The sequence below is a fragment of the Nuphar pumila genome, chromosome 17 (genome assembly GCF_984573655.1).
Source record: "Nuphar pumila chromosome 17, dmNupPumi1.hap1.1, whole genome shotgun sequence".
Lineage (NCBI taxonomy): Eukaryota > Viridiplantae > Streptophyta > Magnoliopsida > Nymphaeales > Nymphaeaceae > Nuphar > Nuphar pumila.
The window spans coordinates 78,479,574-78,498,437 of record NC_143265.1 but is presented as its reverse complement, the minus strand read 5'-3'; the positions used below and the strand labels follow the sequence as shown (position 1 = coordinate 78,498,437).

The following is an 18,864-nucleotide window of genomic DNA, read 5'->3' as shown; positions in this document are numbered from 1 at the left end:
AGGAAGTAGAGTAGCAGGGTGCTGAACTTTTTTTTTGAAAGGCAAGCTGGGGTTAGGCAGACCCCTACCAGTTGTACAACCATACCATTGGGATTTCAACTTGCAACGTCCCAACACAAGGTGACGTGCACTACCTGCTCCTATCAGACGAGGAGCCCCCGATGGTGGGCGATGAACTTTCTTATTTAAAGGAAGCATAAGCCCCAGAGGCAGGGGTCCTAGCCTTGAAGTTTTACGCTCCCGGTACGATGATGATAGGTATGGCAGGCTGAGGCAGAGTCACCAGGTCATCATGCCTGTGCGGTTTCTTCAGGTTATAAATTCAAAAAAAGGAAAAAGAAACCATATAATTATACTCCAAAGAGCAGCCCAAAAGGAAGAAAAAGTCAAAATTGGAAGCTTCATTCATCCTCTAAATAAAACTAAAAGTTAGGAGTCCTAGTTCCCTCCCTCCGTGTAGGAAAATGAATATCAAAACAGAGGCAAGAGTCGCATAATTGAGAAAGAGAGAGAGAGACGAAACCTCAAGCATATCATCCACTCCGCCGCTCTTTACATCTTTTTTCCTCCGCCAACTCAGCAGATTGCAGTGTTCTGCAAGCACTTGTTAGAAAGCAAAAGAATGTTTTATGAACGTGTTGCCACTCTACTTAGCTGCCCCACTTATCTTGCTACTCTGCTTCTTCTTACCAACATTCATCTCCTCTTTACCCTCTGCCTTGTTAGCACCATTCGCAGTTTCATCACTCTCCTGCTTCATCCCTTTCCCCCAAGTCGATCCCTCACTTTTAGGCTCCATATTATCGCCAATGTTTGGGTACAGTTTGCCATCTTTTTGTGATGTTTGCCCGTCTGTCGGTGAGTTCTCTGGGAGACCTACAGACTCTACCAGAGAGCTTGTTTCGCCTGAAACTACACCACCTTGCTGTTGAGATGGTGGGTGGCCAGTGCCAGCAGGAGGAAGGAAAACTCCAGTTCCAGGAACTAGCATTCGAGGTGGTGTGGGCCTTGTGACCGAGGACCACCCGCCTGTGGCCACAGGTACTGGCACTGGAGGTGGTGGATAAGGCACTGCTGGTGCCACAGGCGCACCTAGGAAGATTGGCTGGATGTCATTTGCAGGCAGATGCTGTGGACGGGCCTGTGGCACAGGAAGGACACCAGTCGATTGGACAGGAGTATAGTGCTTGGGACCTGGATGACGAACCATGTTGGGGAGCCGCGGAGGCGGTAGCCATGGCACAGGTGGTGCAGGTGACTGAATGCGCATCCCATCAGTAAAGTGCAGTTTCTTTGTCTGAGACTTCGTGAAAGTGATAATTATACGCTGCTTCCGAATAGAAGGGATCGCATGCTTGGCAAAGTCTGCACTCTTCCCTTTCATAACTAGTAGAGACCTGCAAAAGGGGATCTTAATGTTAGCATGGCAGAAGTTCCCATTGGACACACACACACACACAGGACATTGTCTGTTCTCCATCCACCTGAATTATGAAAACTAAGCCTGCGCAGTATTCTCTATCCAGCTTAATTGAAAACTGAAATTTTCTCAGGATAATCAAGGTTTCACGAACAAGGGATGCAAGATCAGGCAGAAGATTTGACATGATCCGGTTTTAATCAAAGGAGCGTTACACAACTCAATCAAGCCACTGTCAAATTTGGTTTCAGAGATTAATGGACTTTCACGGGCTCTAATACAGAGAGTAGGTTCCAGCATCTGAGCTCTTTTCTAGAATATCTCATGGACCTTTGAATAGTGGACAAGTTTGTTTCTGGAGCAATGAAGGCTTCAAGCTTAAAATGCAGAACTTCAGGAGTATTTGTGATTTTTCTTCTTTTTCTTTTGAAGTTGCGACTTTGATATTTCAGTGTTGGAAGTTGGATTGGAACTAATATCTAATAAGAAGGCCCTCTTTCAAATTTCTTTTATTGTCACTCAAACACACCAGCAAGGTACACAAAATCAAATAGTAACACTTACAAAAAGTAGCAATGACAACTACTTACCCTGCTGCTAGAGTAAGCTTAAGAGGACCCCTGTAATCACCAGGATGATCTAAAGTTATCACCCTGCCAAAAACCATGCTGCATTTTGTGAGGAACAGAGTGCAGAATGGTCTTCCAAACCAAGGTGGGCACATGTGCGGCTGGGAATGGTCCCCCTACACATCAATTATCTAGGGTTATAAAACTTTCATATATATTCATTAACGGGCAGTAAGAAGTAATACCTCATTGAAGAAGTCGATGATGCAAGAGTCTGGTTTTATACTCAACACTTGCAATTGGACTAACCGATCAATAATGCCTTGCAGTGTGCTAGGGATGGGCTCTACCTTACGATCTGCAATAGCCAACTAGATTCAGAAAGAAAATTTATTTTACAAGAATTAATTTATGATGAAAAAGAGCTTGCCTCTAGATGCCCCAGTTCCGTTATTATCTTCTGGAGGTCCATCGATAATGGGAATACCCCACTGCAGGATTTCTCTTCCCCGACCTTTCATGGGCCTCTTCGAAGGCACAAATGTCTGCCCTGCTTATTGCCATACCCCAGCTTTTGTTATTAAGCATATACTGCCAAAACTTACTTTAAGATGGAAGTTTACAGAGAGAGAGAGAGAGAGAGAGAGAGAGAGAGAGAGAGAGAGAGAGAGAGAGAGAGAGAGAGAGAGAGAGAGAGAGAGAGAGATTCACTATAGCAAGTTTGAAGTTGAAGAAAAATGCAAAGAGAAAATAAAGAATATTTTCTTGATGCCATATTTATAGAATCTAAAATAAACTTACTACAGAAACCGAAGTCTCTATTAGGAAGTGGTCAACAAGTACATATTAAACTTATGATGGATGGCAACAGGATGAGTGAAAGCTTCTAAAAAGGCACTCGGTAGTTGGTTCTACTGATTGTTGTAGCCAATACTTGGTTCTATTAATTGTTGAAGCAAAGACGATCAACGTTCTATGTTTTCCTTATTTAATACAGGCATTATTACTTGTAAGCTTCATAAAAGTGTGATTTCAGCTGCCACATACAATAGTTCAACACAGGGAATCAAGATTCAAGATAAGGTCAAGAAACTAACTTCAAACATCACAAATCATTTGCTTGCAAGAAAAATTGAACATCAGGAACACTAAAGAAATCAGCCTTATCCACCTGACAAAAACCAGGAGAAATAGACTAATTATATTGTTAACTTGACAAAAAAAATCATCCTCATCAACATCTCCAATATTATGACATACAAAAAGAAGGTAATCATTTTCCTCAAAAGATTACCATATCAAAGCATCTTGTCAACATACAAAACAAAATGAAACTAAAGATACAATGGAACAAATCAGAGTACCTGACCAGCAATCCAAGACAACACTTTACCTCTGCCTGGAAATACTGCAAGGTCAACTCATGTATCCTAATTAATGTAAGCCAAATGCTCTGCATTCCTGAGACTGAAGGTGAAGAATTGTTGGTAAACTTTTGGCATCTGTGTTGAGGGTCTCCAGTTCAAACCCCAAAACAGCCATTTTCCCATCTTGAAGAAACAAAAAGCTAAAAGGTCCTCCAAATTTTCATAAAAGCATCATTATAAAGAAGATGACAATGAAGAAAAGAGTGAAATAAACTCATTTTCATTGAATGAATGAATTATATATAAATCCAGTACCATGACACTAACATGACCAAAACCCCCCAATAAATGACATCAACAAACACAGAGTATATATGCATCATAGTCATAGATGTAGTCGATGTTTTGAAAATATTGTGATAATCTAGCTGTAAATTCATAAAACGATAGTAAAGGCAAAATCTTGAGATATTTTGAAAATATCAGAAATTTATGTGTCGTGATAATATCACAATATCATCAGTTACTTTTACTTTTTTAATACTTCTTTTCTATATCTTAAATATGTTTTTCGCTTTTCTTTTCTTTTTTTACTTATTTCTTTATTATATCTGAATTTTATTATCTAAACATAATATTTTCTTACTTATTTCTGATATTTTTATATTTTAAATTTTTTTAAGTGCTGAATTTTTTTCTGAGATTTTCCCATGATTTATAAACTAATATCATTGCAAGAAATTGCCTTGCCAAGATATAGTCGAAACCAATATTTGTGACTATGATATACATAAATATCACATGGCATTATATTGGAAAACACAATTAATAAATCATCCATTATTCCTCAAACAAGTTCATGAGTGTTAAGAAAAAATAATTGAGATTTTAGACAGGCAGTCTCAAAACCAGCAATTGTCCAAGATTTGTCAGGCAATTGACAACCTTGCCATGATAAGTTTGTTAAGAGAAAAGCCAAAACCCTAGAAGTTCAACAACATTTAAAAACTTCAATAGTTAAATGTGTCATGTCAGGATAAGAGAGAATCACCAAAAAACGCATGGAAACCAATAGTAATCACATTGGCAGCATAAGCCATTGGCCTCCTTGTAAGTTATGCTATATTTGGGAATATGATTTTGCCTCCATAATGGGATTTTCCTTGACCAACAGAACATTCAAGGAGCACATGTTCAAGGCAGAGAACCCCTAATGATGGACCACTTCTAGCAAGGATAAGAGGTGGCAACTTCATCTCATGATCAGAGTAGTCATAAATAAGATTTTGTGCTAAGAAACAAACAAGTTCAGAGGAATAAAAAGGCAAGAGGGATAGGACTATATTAGCAACATAAAGTATTATATTAATCTGGCATAGGAAGAGGTGAATCATGAAACTGGACACTGACTGCAGAATACCTGCCTAGAGCAGTCACAGCCACAATGTCACAAATACAGGAGGAGAACAGCCAAACTAGAATAGCTTGCAAAGGGATAGATCAAACAAAGAAGAATTGTCGAAAAGGCACAGGATATAGAATCCAAAAAGAAAGACGTAGAAATTAAGAAGTTATGAGTAGCAACGGTTCGGGTACTCGACATGTCAGGGTATACCTGAACCCGCCCAAATAACAAATTGCTGGGTTTGGGTTTTATCAGCTCACGAAAATGGGATCCCGAACTCAGACTCGATAATTTTAGAAATTTCTTTTTATTAAAAATAAATATAAAATACCTGGGTCGGGTTGGGTACCAGGCAAAAAAAACAGGTCGGGTCAGATGCCTGGAAAAATCATGACCTAATCCCAGCCCGCATATTGCTCAGGTTGGGTTCGGGTCAACCTGAATGATATTCAGGTCGGCACTTTACATGCCATACCTGGGAATTTGGGTTCAGGTTGGGTCGGGTACCCGATACAAACCAGACCCACTGACAGCACTAATTATGAGTCACAAGCAATAAGGTCTAAAAGGAAAAAATAGAAACACAAAATGTACAAAACACATGTTTGCATAAACTCCAGCATTTTCTGGCATTATTCCAAGCAATAGATAACCCATTTTTAATGAAAAGCAATGAAAATAAGACATCTTAGATAAAACTTGAAGTATTTGTGTAAAAAAATCTATAGCCAAAATGTGACTGATTTAATTGATATACAATAAAGAATAATTTTGGTTTTGTAGTCAATAAAAATCCCTTCTTTGATTGGCTGAGTAGAATGCTTGAACAAAATCAAGTGAAGTTGGAGATTAGTACAAAGGAAGGAACTTTGGCTATTTTCCAGATTTTTTTACTTTTGGGAAAGAAAAGCAAACATAGATAATAGATAATGTCTTAGAAAAGATATTGAAACCAAGGAGAGAACCAAATGGGAGGATACCACCTCACTAAATAAACACATTTAGAATGGTTCAGCTAAGTGAAGCAGGAAAAAAAGAGTGAACACTAGATTTAACCAAGAAAAAATTAGGGTTATTTACGAAAACATACCTAGTTTTCTTCGGTAATTCAGATTCATACCCCAAAAAATTAGTAATTCAAATACATGCTTTATTTATTTGATGGTTAACCTGTTAAAATGTAAAACTGTACATATATATATAATAATATTATATTATTATATATATATATAAATACATTTTTCATTTCTTTCTTTTCTGTAAATTTTTTCCTTTATTTTTATTTTGTCTTTATGTCATCTAGTTCAGTTTGAACTAGAATGACTGTTGCTAGTCAAGTCCTGTACAGACTTGACTAGCAATAGAGCTGTTGGACTGTGTCCAACAGCTCTATTGAGTCATCTTTCAGAAGTGTATATAAAGGGGTGCAGCCCCTCTTGTATTTAATTTCAATGCTTCTTAAGCAATTGGTTTTTCATATCAATAAAGAATACATTTTTATTTTTATTTTGTTTTCAGCTATACCCTTTTTAAGGGTTATGCTTTAGTGTCATTCTTGACACTTGCCCTTGTGAATCTAAGCTCGTGTTTCGAAGATCCCCATTTCATTTCATTGTATCAGAGCCGCGAAAGTACTAAATCTTGAAGAAAAGCTGCCTCGGTTTCCGTGCCATTTGCAAAAGTGTTCGTCACTTGAAGAGAAGTGTTTTATCACTTCATTGGGGAAGATTTCACATCTTGTTGTATTGTTTTTTCTTCTTTCTTTTTCATTTTCCTTCTTGTTTCTCTTCTATCCCTATTCTTTCTCTCCTTGTAATCGATGGATGACAATGATAAAGTCATCATCATGCCTATGAAACTAAGTGATACGAACTATGTAACATGGGCTTCAATCATGAAGCACCATATATGGGAAAAAAGCCTATGGGGGATTGTGGATGGTTCCGATTCGGAACCTAAGCTATCTCTTACTAAAAAGGAGGGAGATAAAGAGGTCCTTCAATCAGAAGAAGAGAAAATCAAGGCTATTGCCTCATACGAGAAGAAATTGAAAGAATGAAGAATATCTCATGCGAAGATAATGTCATGGATTATCAATAGCGTTGAAATTAAAAAATGCTCAAGTCTTGCCAAATTTGATCATGCCGATAAGGCATGGGAATACCTTAAGAATATGTATTCTCTTAAAGATATTGCACACGTATGCAACCTCCAAGAAAAAGTTTGAATGATGACACAAGGAGACAAAACTATTCGTGAATATTACAATGGGTTGTCCGAACTTTGGGAAGAACTTTCCCTTTTAGAACCAAAGTGGCATTGTGCCGAAGACATCGAGCTTCGTCAGAAACAACTCGATGCTGAACATTTTTACCAGTTTATCACTGGATTAAGGCCGGAATTTGAAACCACTAAATCGACCCTACTTCACAGGAGAAAAATTACTTCTATTGTTGAAACTATTAAAGAGTTAACAATGGAAGAAAATCGTCTCCGGAAAGGTTCTTTAAAGATTGAAGATGATTTCATTTTAGCCGTGTCTAGACCAGGGAATCATGTTCGATCATATAAGTCTCCTCACTTTAACCGACAAAATGATGACTATGATAAGAAGAAAGTTATTTGTCATCACTGTCATGAACCGGGACACTACAAGCCACAATGTCCCAAACTTAAGGAGCTGAGAGAAAAAAGAGCTGCAATTGCTGGATCAAAGCCTAAAGATCAGGATGCACCAGTTTCCCTGGCCCAACTAATGGAGATTTTTCAGCCTTTCATCAAAGGTGCCTCTTCCTCATCTGAAGCTTCAACTGGCGCAACAACCTCAACTTTTTCTGATCTAGGTAAAATTTCTTGGCTCCTTGACTATGGTGCATCTTTTCATATGACCCCAAATAATTAAAGTCTATCCAAATGTGTTAAAAATAAAACAAGTGTGTCAAAGGTCTTTACTGCTGATGGGACTTCTCTTGAAATAGAAGGAATAGGAAATTTTGAAAAAATTTATAAAACAAAGAAATTTTCTATTCCAGAAATTAGACATGTTCCCAAATTAAATTTAAATCCTTTATTTGTATCTCAAATTTCTGATTATGGGTGTAATAATTCTTTTTCTTCTCATGGTTGTTGGGTACAGGATCGCCAGTCAGGCAAGCTGATTGGGAAGGCCATAGAGAAGGAGGACTCTATTACATGGATTTTTTGGAAATGCCGAAGAAAGCTTTTTGTTATAATATTCAAAAAATAGAGTTGGAACTGTGGCATAAGAGACTTGGTCACCCACATATAGCCAAAATCCAACATTTTCCAAATCTAGGAAAATTTTGTAACTCTGAATCATTTGATTATAAAGATTGTATTCTCGGCAAAATTAAAAGATTACCATTTCAGAACAGAACCTTTTTCTCTTCAAGACAACTTGAATTAATACACTCGGATGTTTGGGGTCCTGCACCAGTAATTTCTAAAGGAGGATTTGTTTACTATGTTATTTTTGTCGATGATTTCTCCCGACATACGTGGATGTACTTTCTTAAACATAAGTCTGAAACATTTTCATACTTTCAAACTTTTCATAATATTGTTAAAAACAAGTTTCAAAATGATATTACTATTTTTCGCATAGATTCATGGGGAGAGTTTTTATCCACAGATTTTCAAAATTATCTTAAATTGCATGGCATTACACATCAAAGATCTTGTCCTTATACACCTCAACAAAATGGACTGACAGAACGAAAACATCGCGATATTATAGAAACTACTAGGACTTTATTAATAGCAAATCAAGTCCCGAAAGACTTTTGGGCAGAAGCTGCCTTAACTGCCACCTATCTCATTAATAGGATGCCATCTTCTTCGTTACAAAATATCACTCCCATTGAAAAACTTATGAACATTTCTCCAGACTACTTTAGACTAAGAATATTTGGGTGCAAATGTTTCATATTTACTGAAAAAAATGATAAACTTTCCCCTCGTGCGATTCCCTGTGCCTTTTTAGGATATGCTGAAAACCAGAAAAGTTATAGATGTTTTGACTTCAAAAGTAATAAACTATATGTGTCTAGAAATGTTTCCTTTCTTGAAAATGAGAGCTTCTTTGATTTTAGAAAATTAAAAGACGTCACTGAGTACTCCTTTTTACTAGATCTAACATCAACATCTGATGAATATGACCTTGACTGTAACTTTGATGATGATCAAAGAATTATTGATCTTAATGTTGAAAATGAAGAAGTTCATAGAGATACTAGTATTCAATATTCCAGGCGACAAGAGTCTAATCCTCCATGTGCACTTGAAAAATATTCTAACATTCCAACTAGACAATCATCCCGAGTCTCGAGGCCTCCAGGAAAGTTTGTATCATACGAGTCTTTCTCACCCACATATAGGGCAGTTATTGCATTAATTCACTCATATGAAGAACCATCCACATATTTTTAAGCAAAAAATGATATCAAATGGATAGAAGCCATGAAAGCTGAATTAGATGCACTTGAAAAGGCTTCTACATGGAATATTCAAGATCTTCCTACAGGGAAGAAAACTATAGGATGTCGATGGGTTTATAAAATTAAAACCAAGAGTGATGGTACTCTTGAAAGATATAAAGCTTGTTTAGTAGCCAAAGGTTATGTCCAAGAATATGGGATTGATTATGAAGAAACCTTTGCTCCGGTGGCTCGTATGACAATTGTCCGAACCTTAATTGTCTTAGCTTCTATAAAAAATGGTTTATTTTTCAAATGAATGTCAAAAATGCCTTTTTAAATGAAAAGCTAGTTGAAGAAGTATACATGGAACCCCCTCCTAGTCTAAGTATTTCTAAGGGTAAAGTCTTTCGCTTAGAAAAAACTCTTTATGGACTTAAACAAGCACCAAAAGCTTGATATGATAGGTTTAGTCGTGTTATGATTGATATTGGTTTTCAATTCTGTTTAACTGACATTGCTTTGTTTATTAAGAATTCTAATGCAGGGATCATTGTGCTTCTTCTCTATGTGGATGATATGATCATCACCGGAAGCGATAAACAGGGAGTTGAAACAATCAAAACACTTCTTAAATCTCATTTTGAAATGACTGATTTGGGCTTGTTGAGATATTTTTTAGGCATTGAAGTTGCTTATTCTCCTAAAGGATATTTATTATCTCAGACTAAATTTGCTTTTGATATTGTTTTCAGGTCTGGTATTACTGATGATAAGACAATTGACACTCCAGAAGTTGTTAATGTTAAAATGAAGATTGGTGATGGAGAACTTCTTGCAGACCCTACTCCTTACAGACAGCTTGTCGGGGCACTTTCCTATCTATCCATTACCAGACCATATATAGCATATGTTGTTCACGCAGCAAGTCAATTTCAACATGCTCTTACTTTTGTTTATATGGGAGCAGTCATGCGTATTATCAGACACATCAAGTCCTCTCTTTCACGAGGACTTTTCTTATCTTCCTCCTCTTCTCTTGATTTAATTGCATATATTAATGCTGATTGTGGAGGTGATTCCAATAACACACACTCAACCACTGGCTTTTGTATTTTTTTAGGGGAATCATTGATCTCGTGGAGGTGTAAAAAGCAGCAGAAGGTATCGCTCTCATCCACCGAAGCTGAATACAGAGCCATGGCAACCACGACCATGGAAGTAATTTGGCTCCGACGACGGCTTGCTGACATGGGAGCTGAAGCAACAAATGCTTCACAAATGTGTTGTGACAACAAAAGTGCGATCTACATTGCCAGTAACAGAACATTCAACGAACGCACCAAACACATCGAAATGGACACTACGTCAGAGAGGAATATCTACACGGGATAATTGATCTGCCATATGTCACTTCAGAATATCAGTTAGCAGACTTCTTTACAAAGCCTCTCGCTGCTCCCCGATTTTACTTTCTCTTAGACAAACTTTTGCTCATTGTACCGTAAGTTTGAGGGAAAGTGTTAAAATGTAAAACTGTATATATATATAATAATATAATAATATTATATTAGTATATATATATATAAATACATTTTTCATTTCTTTCTTTTCTGTAAATTTTTTCCTTTATTTTTATTTTTTGTCTTTATGTCATCTAGTTCAGTTTGAACTAGAATGACTATTGGACTTGACTAGCAATAGAGTTGTTGGACTGACACATTCCAACAACTCTCAATAGAGCTGTTGGACTTTGTCCAACAACTCTATTGAGTCCTCTTTCAGCTGTGTATATAAAGGGGTGCAACCCCTCTTGTATTTAATTTCAATGCTTCTTAAGCAATTGGTTTTTCATATCAATAAAGAATACATTTTTATTTTTATTTTGTTTCCAGTTATACCCTTTTTAAGGGTTATGCTTTAGTGTCATTCTTGACACTTGCCCTTGTGAATCTAAGCTCGTGTTTCGAAGATCCCCATTTCATTTCATAACCAAACCCATACCTAGTGAAATACCATGTTGCCCTATCATCTCCATTTCCGTGTACATGAGTCTCCATCTTACACAACCAAGCTCAGAAGCTCATGGAAGGCGGTACCCATGTTTGAGTGGGTCTCTTCGAACCTCCATGTCGCTTCTTGAATCAGGTGTTCTGATGGTTTTATGTTGCAAAGGGGCTTCAAATCTAGTTGAAAGTGGGTGAAAAAGAGGGAAAATAGAGGAAAAGCTGTAATTTTCTGCAGGTTGAGCAATTATCCACTTGAAAATTGTGCTTGGGTTGAAACTAGGGGTGTCAATGGGTCGGGTTTACCCAGATCCGACCCGTACCAAACCCTATAGGGTTTGGGCATGGTGATAAATAAGAAGACCCGGGTCTGGACCGGAAGGTCTGATTAATACATGGACCCGGGTATAGTTTGTGAAATTTTATACCAAACCAGGGCCCGACCCGAGTTGCGATTAAGACCAACAAATTTTCAATGTAAAAATGGTAAAAAATACTGTTTTATCGGGTATGGTTTCTCTTATGGCAGGTCCGATTAGACTCAGGTTCAGACCTGATACCATACCCAATATTTGGGGTCAGGTCTGGTTCCACATGGGTCTGAATCAAACCCGACCCATTGACATCCCTAGTTGAAACCCACAATTGAGAACCCATCCAGAATGGTGATTTTGATCGATCAAGGCTACAGATAGGTGGAAGTCTTTGAAGCAAAGAGAGGTCATAGGATAGTGTGGGGAAGAGAGATAGGCGTAGGATGGTGTGGGTTGTAGAGAGAGAGTAATGACATTAACATTGGTAAAGTAAAAATACTTATTAAGGGTAAAATTGGTATTTATTAAAATTTACTGATTATTAACTATGGTTAAGAGGAGGGTAGTTACTCTAGGTATGTATTCGAACAACTAAACATAAACTCAAGTATGCATTTGAAATATAACTATTTTTAAGTATGAATTTGAATCATAAAAATAAACTGGGTATGTTTTTGTAAATAACCCACAAAATTAGTACAAGGATTCTAAGTAGCATGGTAAACATGTCCAAAGTACCTAATGATCAGAAAAAAAAAGGAAAAATTTATACATGAAATTCTAGACCCATAGAGTATACACTACGTGCACATTTGGAAGCAAGAAAAACTCTCATAGGAAAAGAAATTTTTGCCTACGAAAAGTTTTGATATATAACTTTTCTAAATGAAAAGTTTTTGCTCGTTTGTGTAGCAAGAGAAAAACAGAAGGTAAATGTGAAAAAATGAGAGGATCGATCAGCCCCCTCTCAGAGAGAGGTGGTTCGACCAGATAGAGAGAGAGAGGCGGTTGACCATGCCCAAGAGAGAGAGAGAGAGAGAAAGACCTGAAAATGGTGGTGGGCAGCTCTTAAAGAGAGGTGGTTCGACCAAATAGAGAGAGAGGGGTGGTCGTCCACACCCAAGAGAGAGAGAGAGAGAGAGAGAGAGAGAGAGAGAGAGAGATCTGAAAATGGTGGTGGGCAGGAGGAAGATGAAGATGGAGGAAGCTCTTCTTGTGGCAACCCCATGGAATGAGTTGTGTGTTGTGGGTGAACGGTTACCTTAATGCAAAAAGAATTTTTGAGAGAAATTTTTCTTATCAAAAATCAAACTTTTTAGAAAAACTTTTCTTTCAAAAATTTTCTCTCGTTTGGAATGGTTGGAAAAGTTGCCATTTTTTCTTTCCTACTTGCATTTTTTCTACAATTTTCTTTATTCCAAACATGCCCTGCATCTAACATTGAATCCTACCTTCAATGAAAACTTGCATGAATGATGAGCAATCACAATGTAAGTGTGTGATTCTCTTAAAGTTCACTACATAACTGACTAGAGTTAGAAACAGCAAGATCTCATACATAAGGTTGCTTGAGGCCAGCATTAAGCTACAAGCAAGCTGGCATCCAACAGCAATATGTTAAAAGAACATATTGATGATGAAGAAGACATCAACTACAGATATCCGATATGGTGGGAAACTGTAGCAGTTTATGAGAAGGACCACTAGCATCAATCATCAGCCTTTTATTTCCTCCTAGAATTCAAAAACATGTTTCTTGCAAAGAAATGAAATAGCATGGCATAATGCAAGAAAGAGCAAAGCAAATGAAGCATGCCTTCCTAGAACATCTGATTCAGTTTCAATAAATATTAGTAGATGATACATAGCGAAGAAGTTCCAAATCAACTTCTTTTGTTGGAAACCACCTTGCAGTAACCAGCAGCACAAGCACCACTACTATCAAGAGAATGCTCTAGATAGAAAATGTAGAACTAGTCTGCAGTATCTAATTGGAAGTGCTTCCTGCCCCTAAATCTCATCATATCTTTGGGAATAGATCCCACTCCCAACTTAGATAGAAGTACACTCTCAAGCTAGACAAAAGCATGACCAAACCTCAAAACTACTCTTTCCATGTTTGGGTGTTCATGTATGTGTGTGTATGAGAGAGAGAGAGAGAGAGATTTGATCATGAGATGCTCTTATGTCCACATAAGGTACTTCACTTCATCATGTTAACACAGAGACAATACATCACCTTTTGTTCAGTATAGAGGTACATAAAACACATTCTGCAAGGTGAAGGAAACTCAAATCAGTGAAAAACCAACAAAGGCATAATATGAGGAAATAATTTATGTCAATGATGGGACAGTCTTGGGACCATAACATGATAAATGAGCAGCAACTTTTGGTAAAAACTGAAGTTTCACTCTTCATACGAAAAACCTTCTTAAAATTGACAGTTTGATTCAGATGGCGAGTTTCAAACTTTAAGCTCATGTTGTCTATGTCATATGGATACGGCTGCAGATACGAGGATAAGACCATTATGAAGTTTTCAATATTACTAGTATATAGGAGGGACACGATACAGGTGCCAAAATGGAGTATCCATGTGACATAGCATGTTGTATGCAGCAAAAAAATGTTGGCTTTTTCGAAGGTGACGTTGACTTGAAAAAAAATCAGCTTAAGTTGATGACCTACATGGACATATCATTTAAGTTAATGGAAGAATTCTAAAATCATTAGGCATGCTCAGACATGATTTTTGGCTTCACCCCATTATGGTCAATGCGTTCTCTTTTTGTTTACACCATTTTTGCGAGCAACGATGTCTCAATACCTTCTTATGCATATAATACAGCAGGTAGAAATGAACCAAGAAATAGAAGACCTGTGCATACGAACAAGAAAGAAGCTGCCTGTTGTCAGTTGTCCACTGATTACCAGGTCAGCGCCATTATTTAATTTGCAGTTATCTTAATAGTTTCAAAAATCTCAACATCAGACAGTTTTAGTGATATAGAATGTCAATCCTATATCTTTTAGCCAGTTTGCATTATCTAGGACTAGGATCACTAACAGATCCATTTATTGCTGGCTCAGAGAATGATTCTGCTTATACCTTCAATTATATAAGTTTACAGTTATATAAATAAACGCATTTGCAGATTGTTGTACAGCTTAGGAAAATAATGATTGCCATTTCTTTTCTTGCTATTGCAATATTGAGGATACTACCAAGTGATGATGCATTGTTGTCTTATGTGTATGCTTCTTGTTGATAGGACTGGTTTGCACTACTTTTATCTTCGGCTATTTAGTACATCAGTATTGTAGTGTTTTGACGCATTTCACCATATCGCATCACGCTATTCTGATCTTTTCCTGTCTTCATTCTATTCAGTTTATTAAAAACACACCTTGTTTGGGCAAAAATAAGTTAACCACTTTGACTTATGTTTCTTTAGGTTATTCCTTTTTTTCCGGCAATCATAAGATAGAAGCTGTGGGTTTTGAACCCAACGTTGATTTCCCATATCATAGACTATAACTATAACATAAGATTTCCACAGTAGAGGAAGTTTCATAGGCTGTCTGCACTCTCCATCTGCTAGAACACTTTCCTACTAAAATTACAGAAAAATATTTCAAGATATGATATACCAGCCAAGCTATGTTTCTTGCCCCAGATTGAATTCTGTCTTGTTTATCCTTGCACTAGTTTTTCTGACAACAATTCAAATGAGTCAAGCATGATCTTTTTTGGTCCAAGGTTAACATGGAAGCTGTTATGCTTCAAAAAATGAGATCACCTACCAGATTATGCACCTTTATAACTAAATGATGGCTCATCTTATCAGATTTCGTTTTTACATATATTAACTTGCTATCTTTCTTTCAAAACTATAACTTGCCATCATAGTGTAATAACATGAAAATTTTCACAATGATTCATTCAGCAGCTCGTCAAAGAGCAAATGAAGAACAGTGGAAAAAGGGAGAACCTAAAAAATGAAAGAAAGATTAATAAACAAAGGAGTTAGCTCACCTTGAAACTCTCCTCTTCGACCAGCAGCTCTAAGATCATTTGCCAATGAGAAAAGCTGAGAGATTTCAGAGCTATCAAAAAGGTCTTCATAGAGTTCAAGTCCTTCAACAACATTGACCTATACACAGAAAAGACATGTCTATAAGCCTTAATTAAAGCCACATAGCCCAGAAAATATATATATATATATAGTACCCAGGAGTTCTTCACAGTTGTCATAGTTGACCAGGATCTTACCGTCTTCCCATCCAAGATTTCAGCACCCATAAAAGTTTTAGGGACAGGAACACTGTTTTGCTTCTCATTTTGTTCCTTTTTAGCATCAGTATCATCCTTTTGAACAGTATTCTTACAATGTCCTGAACGAAAAAGAAGCTAATATGAGAATATATCTTACCAACCGATAGACAGTAGTCTAAATATAAGCAAATATATTTCCAACCAATAGGCGGTGATGTAAATATAAGCATCCAATAGATGCGGAAAACAGTGAACAAATGAAGTTGCAAAGAGAAAAACTGTATATAGAGATAAGTAGATGCTAAACAGTCTTATCTCATAAACTGCCTTAAACAGCTTCAAAAGGAAAAGTTTTTGGAATTTGCTTAATCTGAACTTACAGATATATTCTCTATATCTTACTTAGCAGGAAACATGTATTAGATTAGGCATTTTTCATGAATATTATGTATTTATAGCTGCTGTCACCTGCCATATTTGGGAGATCATGTTACCAGGAGATAAACATATAAATATTACAAGAAGAAGCATGTGTTTGTGGCAGCTCAGGTAGGAAAATTGTATTTAGCCTTGCAATCCCAGGTCGTGTTGGATATATGTTACAGACAGACCTCAACCAAATAAAAATGATGCAAACTCCTACTACACCATACTGTCTTAGTCTTTGCTGGAAAAGACATTGGCAAATACAAATCTCCACAATATAGTAGCACTGTATCATGTTAACTACTTGGATGTTGTTTCTATATATATTACAGCAACGATACCTTTCACGAAAGGGGTTGCCCCATCATTCAGAACCTTTTCATAGCTACTACACTCATTTCCCATAAAGTTAGCACCAGTTTGTATGTTGCAGAGTGTACGAGTATTTAATGCATCTATCCCTGCATAGCAGGCATTCATTTTATCAACATAATTCTATCACTAAAACTAGAGCGAATTCCATCACTTCTTGACGGTGGACAATCAGAAAACCCACTAGATTGAATTGGGTGAAAACCAAGCCGTAGGCTAATTTGGGAAGGGTTTCTAGTGACGACCTGTGCTGACATATAAGAAGCAATCAACAACGGACCCAAGAACTCCAAATCACCTTATAAAAATTTCTTAATTTAGATTAGTGCAATCATAATAATGATAATAAGCTGCACAAACGAAAAGAACCAAGGCCTGAACCTTAAGCGATCAGCCCGTTACCTTCTTTCTCATCCCCAGATTTTGTTCCGTTGGCTTCTAATACCACGCCGTTCGTTCCTTTCTGATCAGGCTCTGCTCGTTCATTGTTCTCAGACGAGATAACACTCAACCCAGAGGATGCATCATCAGTCTTACTGATTTCAGCTCCAGAGGTATCATTCCCCATGCTCTTCTTGATACTAACTGATAATGAAGATGCTTCCTGATTAAGGCAATGCGAGTCTACATCCGCACCATGACTCTCCCTCGCATTTTCTGCACCCATGCCCTTGTTCCCGTGCCTGCCACCCACAATCTGCAGAGCTGGCTTTTTTGCCTCTGGCTTTGGATGGGGAAAAGAGCCGGTTGCCGAGGCCGGATCAGGATGCCTGGGCTGCCTCCTCCAAGCGACCTGCTGAAGAGAGTGCATTACGTCCGCCACTGAGAAGTACTGCTGCATATGGAGGACAGGAGTCCAGGGAGACCTCCTCTGCTGAATGCACCCGATCGCAACCTCATACTCCCCAGGCTCTCCGATGCACCTCAGATGATAGCAGAGGGAGTCGATCATTGCATTCGCCGCTGCAAATTCAGCCCGCAGCCATGAGATGAACGCGTCCCGCTCGTCCGGGAACCACTGCCGCAGGTGAACATCGTTGCCGCTCTGAAACTGCATTCTATCCGGGAGGCCTACACGAGGGCCACTCTTGATCGCCGCATCTCCCGATGGCATGATCGACACGAAACCAGAGCTATCCCTATCGCATTTCACACAGATCCCTCACTTATAGTTGCAGATCCAATCATCTAACGCTCTAACGGCTGAATTCCTTCGTTTACAGAGCGAACTTCACCGCGCCGAGCACTCTAAATCAATCTCAGATCTCTCATTCCACCAAAAAGATCGATCTTTCCCCTCAGATCTACTAACTTCCTCCAAAGAAACAACTAATGAACTAACTCAACTAGAATTCCCCGAAAATAATGGAAAAAAATAGCCCGAATTCCAGAGGTCGGTCGAATCAAACTAAATTCATCAACGAACCTTCAAAAGCTAATAACCGCGATCCGGATCCAACTATCCAAATGCAAATTAACGTTTCAACGCAACAAGCAATCGAATCGGACTAGAAAAAAAAAGGAAATTTACTCAAAATCCGTGCAATTCTTCGTGGATCCCTCCCGGGCATCCGATCCGCCGCTAATCTATATCATCCGACTGCTCCCGATGCCTACTTCTCGATCAGACACGCCGATTTGCCCGCAATTCGGCAGATAAGATACAACAAATAAGATAATAAACAAACCGTCCGCCTGGGTTCCGAATTCTCGACTCGAGAGCCGAAATGCAGAGCGAAATGAAGCGAAATCGCCTTTCTGGAACGCCTAGATCTGCACACCACCCCCTAGTCGTAAAGTCGACGATTGGAAATCCCGGAGATCCGCCCTCGGGCCTAGCAGAGCACAGAGAGAGAGGAGAAAAAAGTACAGGCAGGAAGGAGAAGAGAGGAATTGCTCCACACACACACACACACACACACACACACACACAGAAGGGTTACCGAAGGAGCGAGATCAGTAGAGAGTTGCAGCGTAGCGATGACGATGACGATGACGACGACGACGACGACGATAGGGAAAGGGAGAGGAGAGAGAGAGAGGGCGAGGGAAGAGAGAGAGATTGGCCCCCTGAGCACGCAATGGGAAGACGACGACTGCTTTTCGCAGAGCTCCCAGAGAGAGAGAGAGACTCGTGGCTGCTTAGAAGCTCCAGTAAAACTGCCCGGGGTCCACGGGGTGACTGGAATCAGCCGGTGAGAGCCGATTGATGCGGTCGAATGGTGGGTGAGAGTGACCGGCTAGCTCCGTCCTTTAGCCGGTGGCCTCTT

At 38.4% G+C, this 18,864-nt stretch overlaps 1 protein-coding gene across 2 annotated transcripts; it reads right to left on the bottom strand.

The window, feature by feature from the left end:
* Nucleotides 1-382: 382 nt before the first annotated feature.
* LOC149812364 (RNA demethylase ALKBH10B-like) lies at nucleotides 383-18,719 on the bottom strand. Of its 2 annotated transcripts, XM_089993180.1 has the most exons (8): nucleotides 16,997-18,719; nucleotides 16,564-16,683; nucleotides 15,794-15,915; nucleotides 15,557-15,674; nucleotides 2,420-2,539; nucleotides 2,235-2,347; nucleotides 2,011-2,165; nucleotides 383-1,397 (listed from the first exon to the last, which is right to left on the bottom strand). In XM_089993180.1, exons 1-8 carry the CDS (start codon nucleotides 17,706-17,708, stop codon nucleotides 647-649), a joined length of 2,211 nt encoding a protein of 736 aa, XP_089849306.1. In that variant the 5' UTR covers nucleotides 17,709-18,719; the 3' UTR covers nucleotides 383-646. The 2 variants fall into 2 exon arrangements, with proteins under 2 accessions (XP_089849306.1, XP_089849307.1); XM_089993181.1 differs by lacking the exon at nucleotides 16,564-16,683.
* Nucleotides 18,720-18,864: the final 145 nt, after the last annotated feature.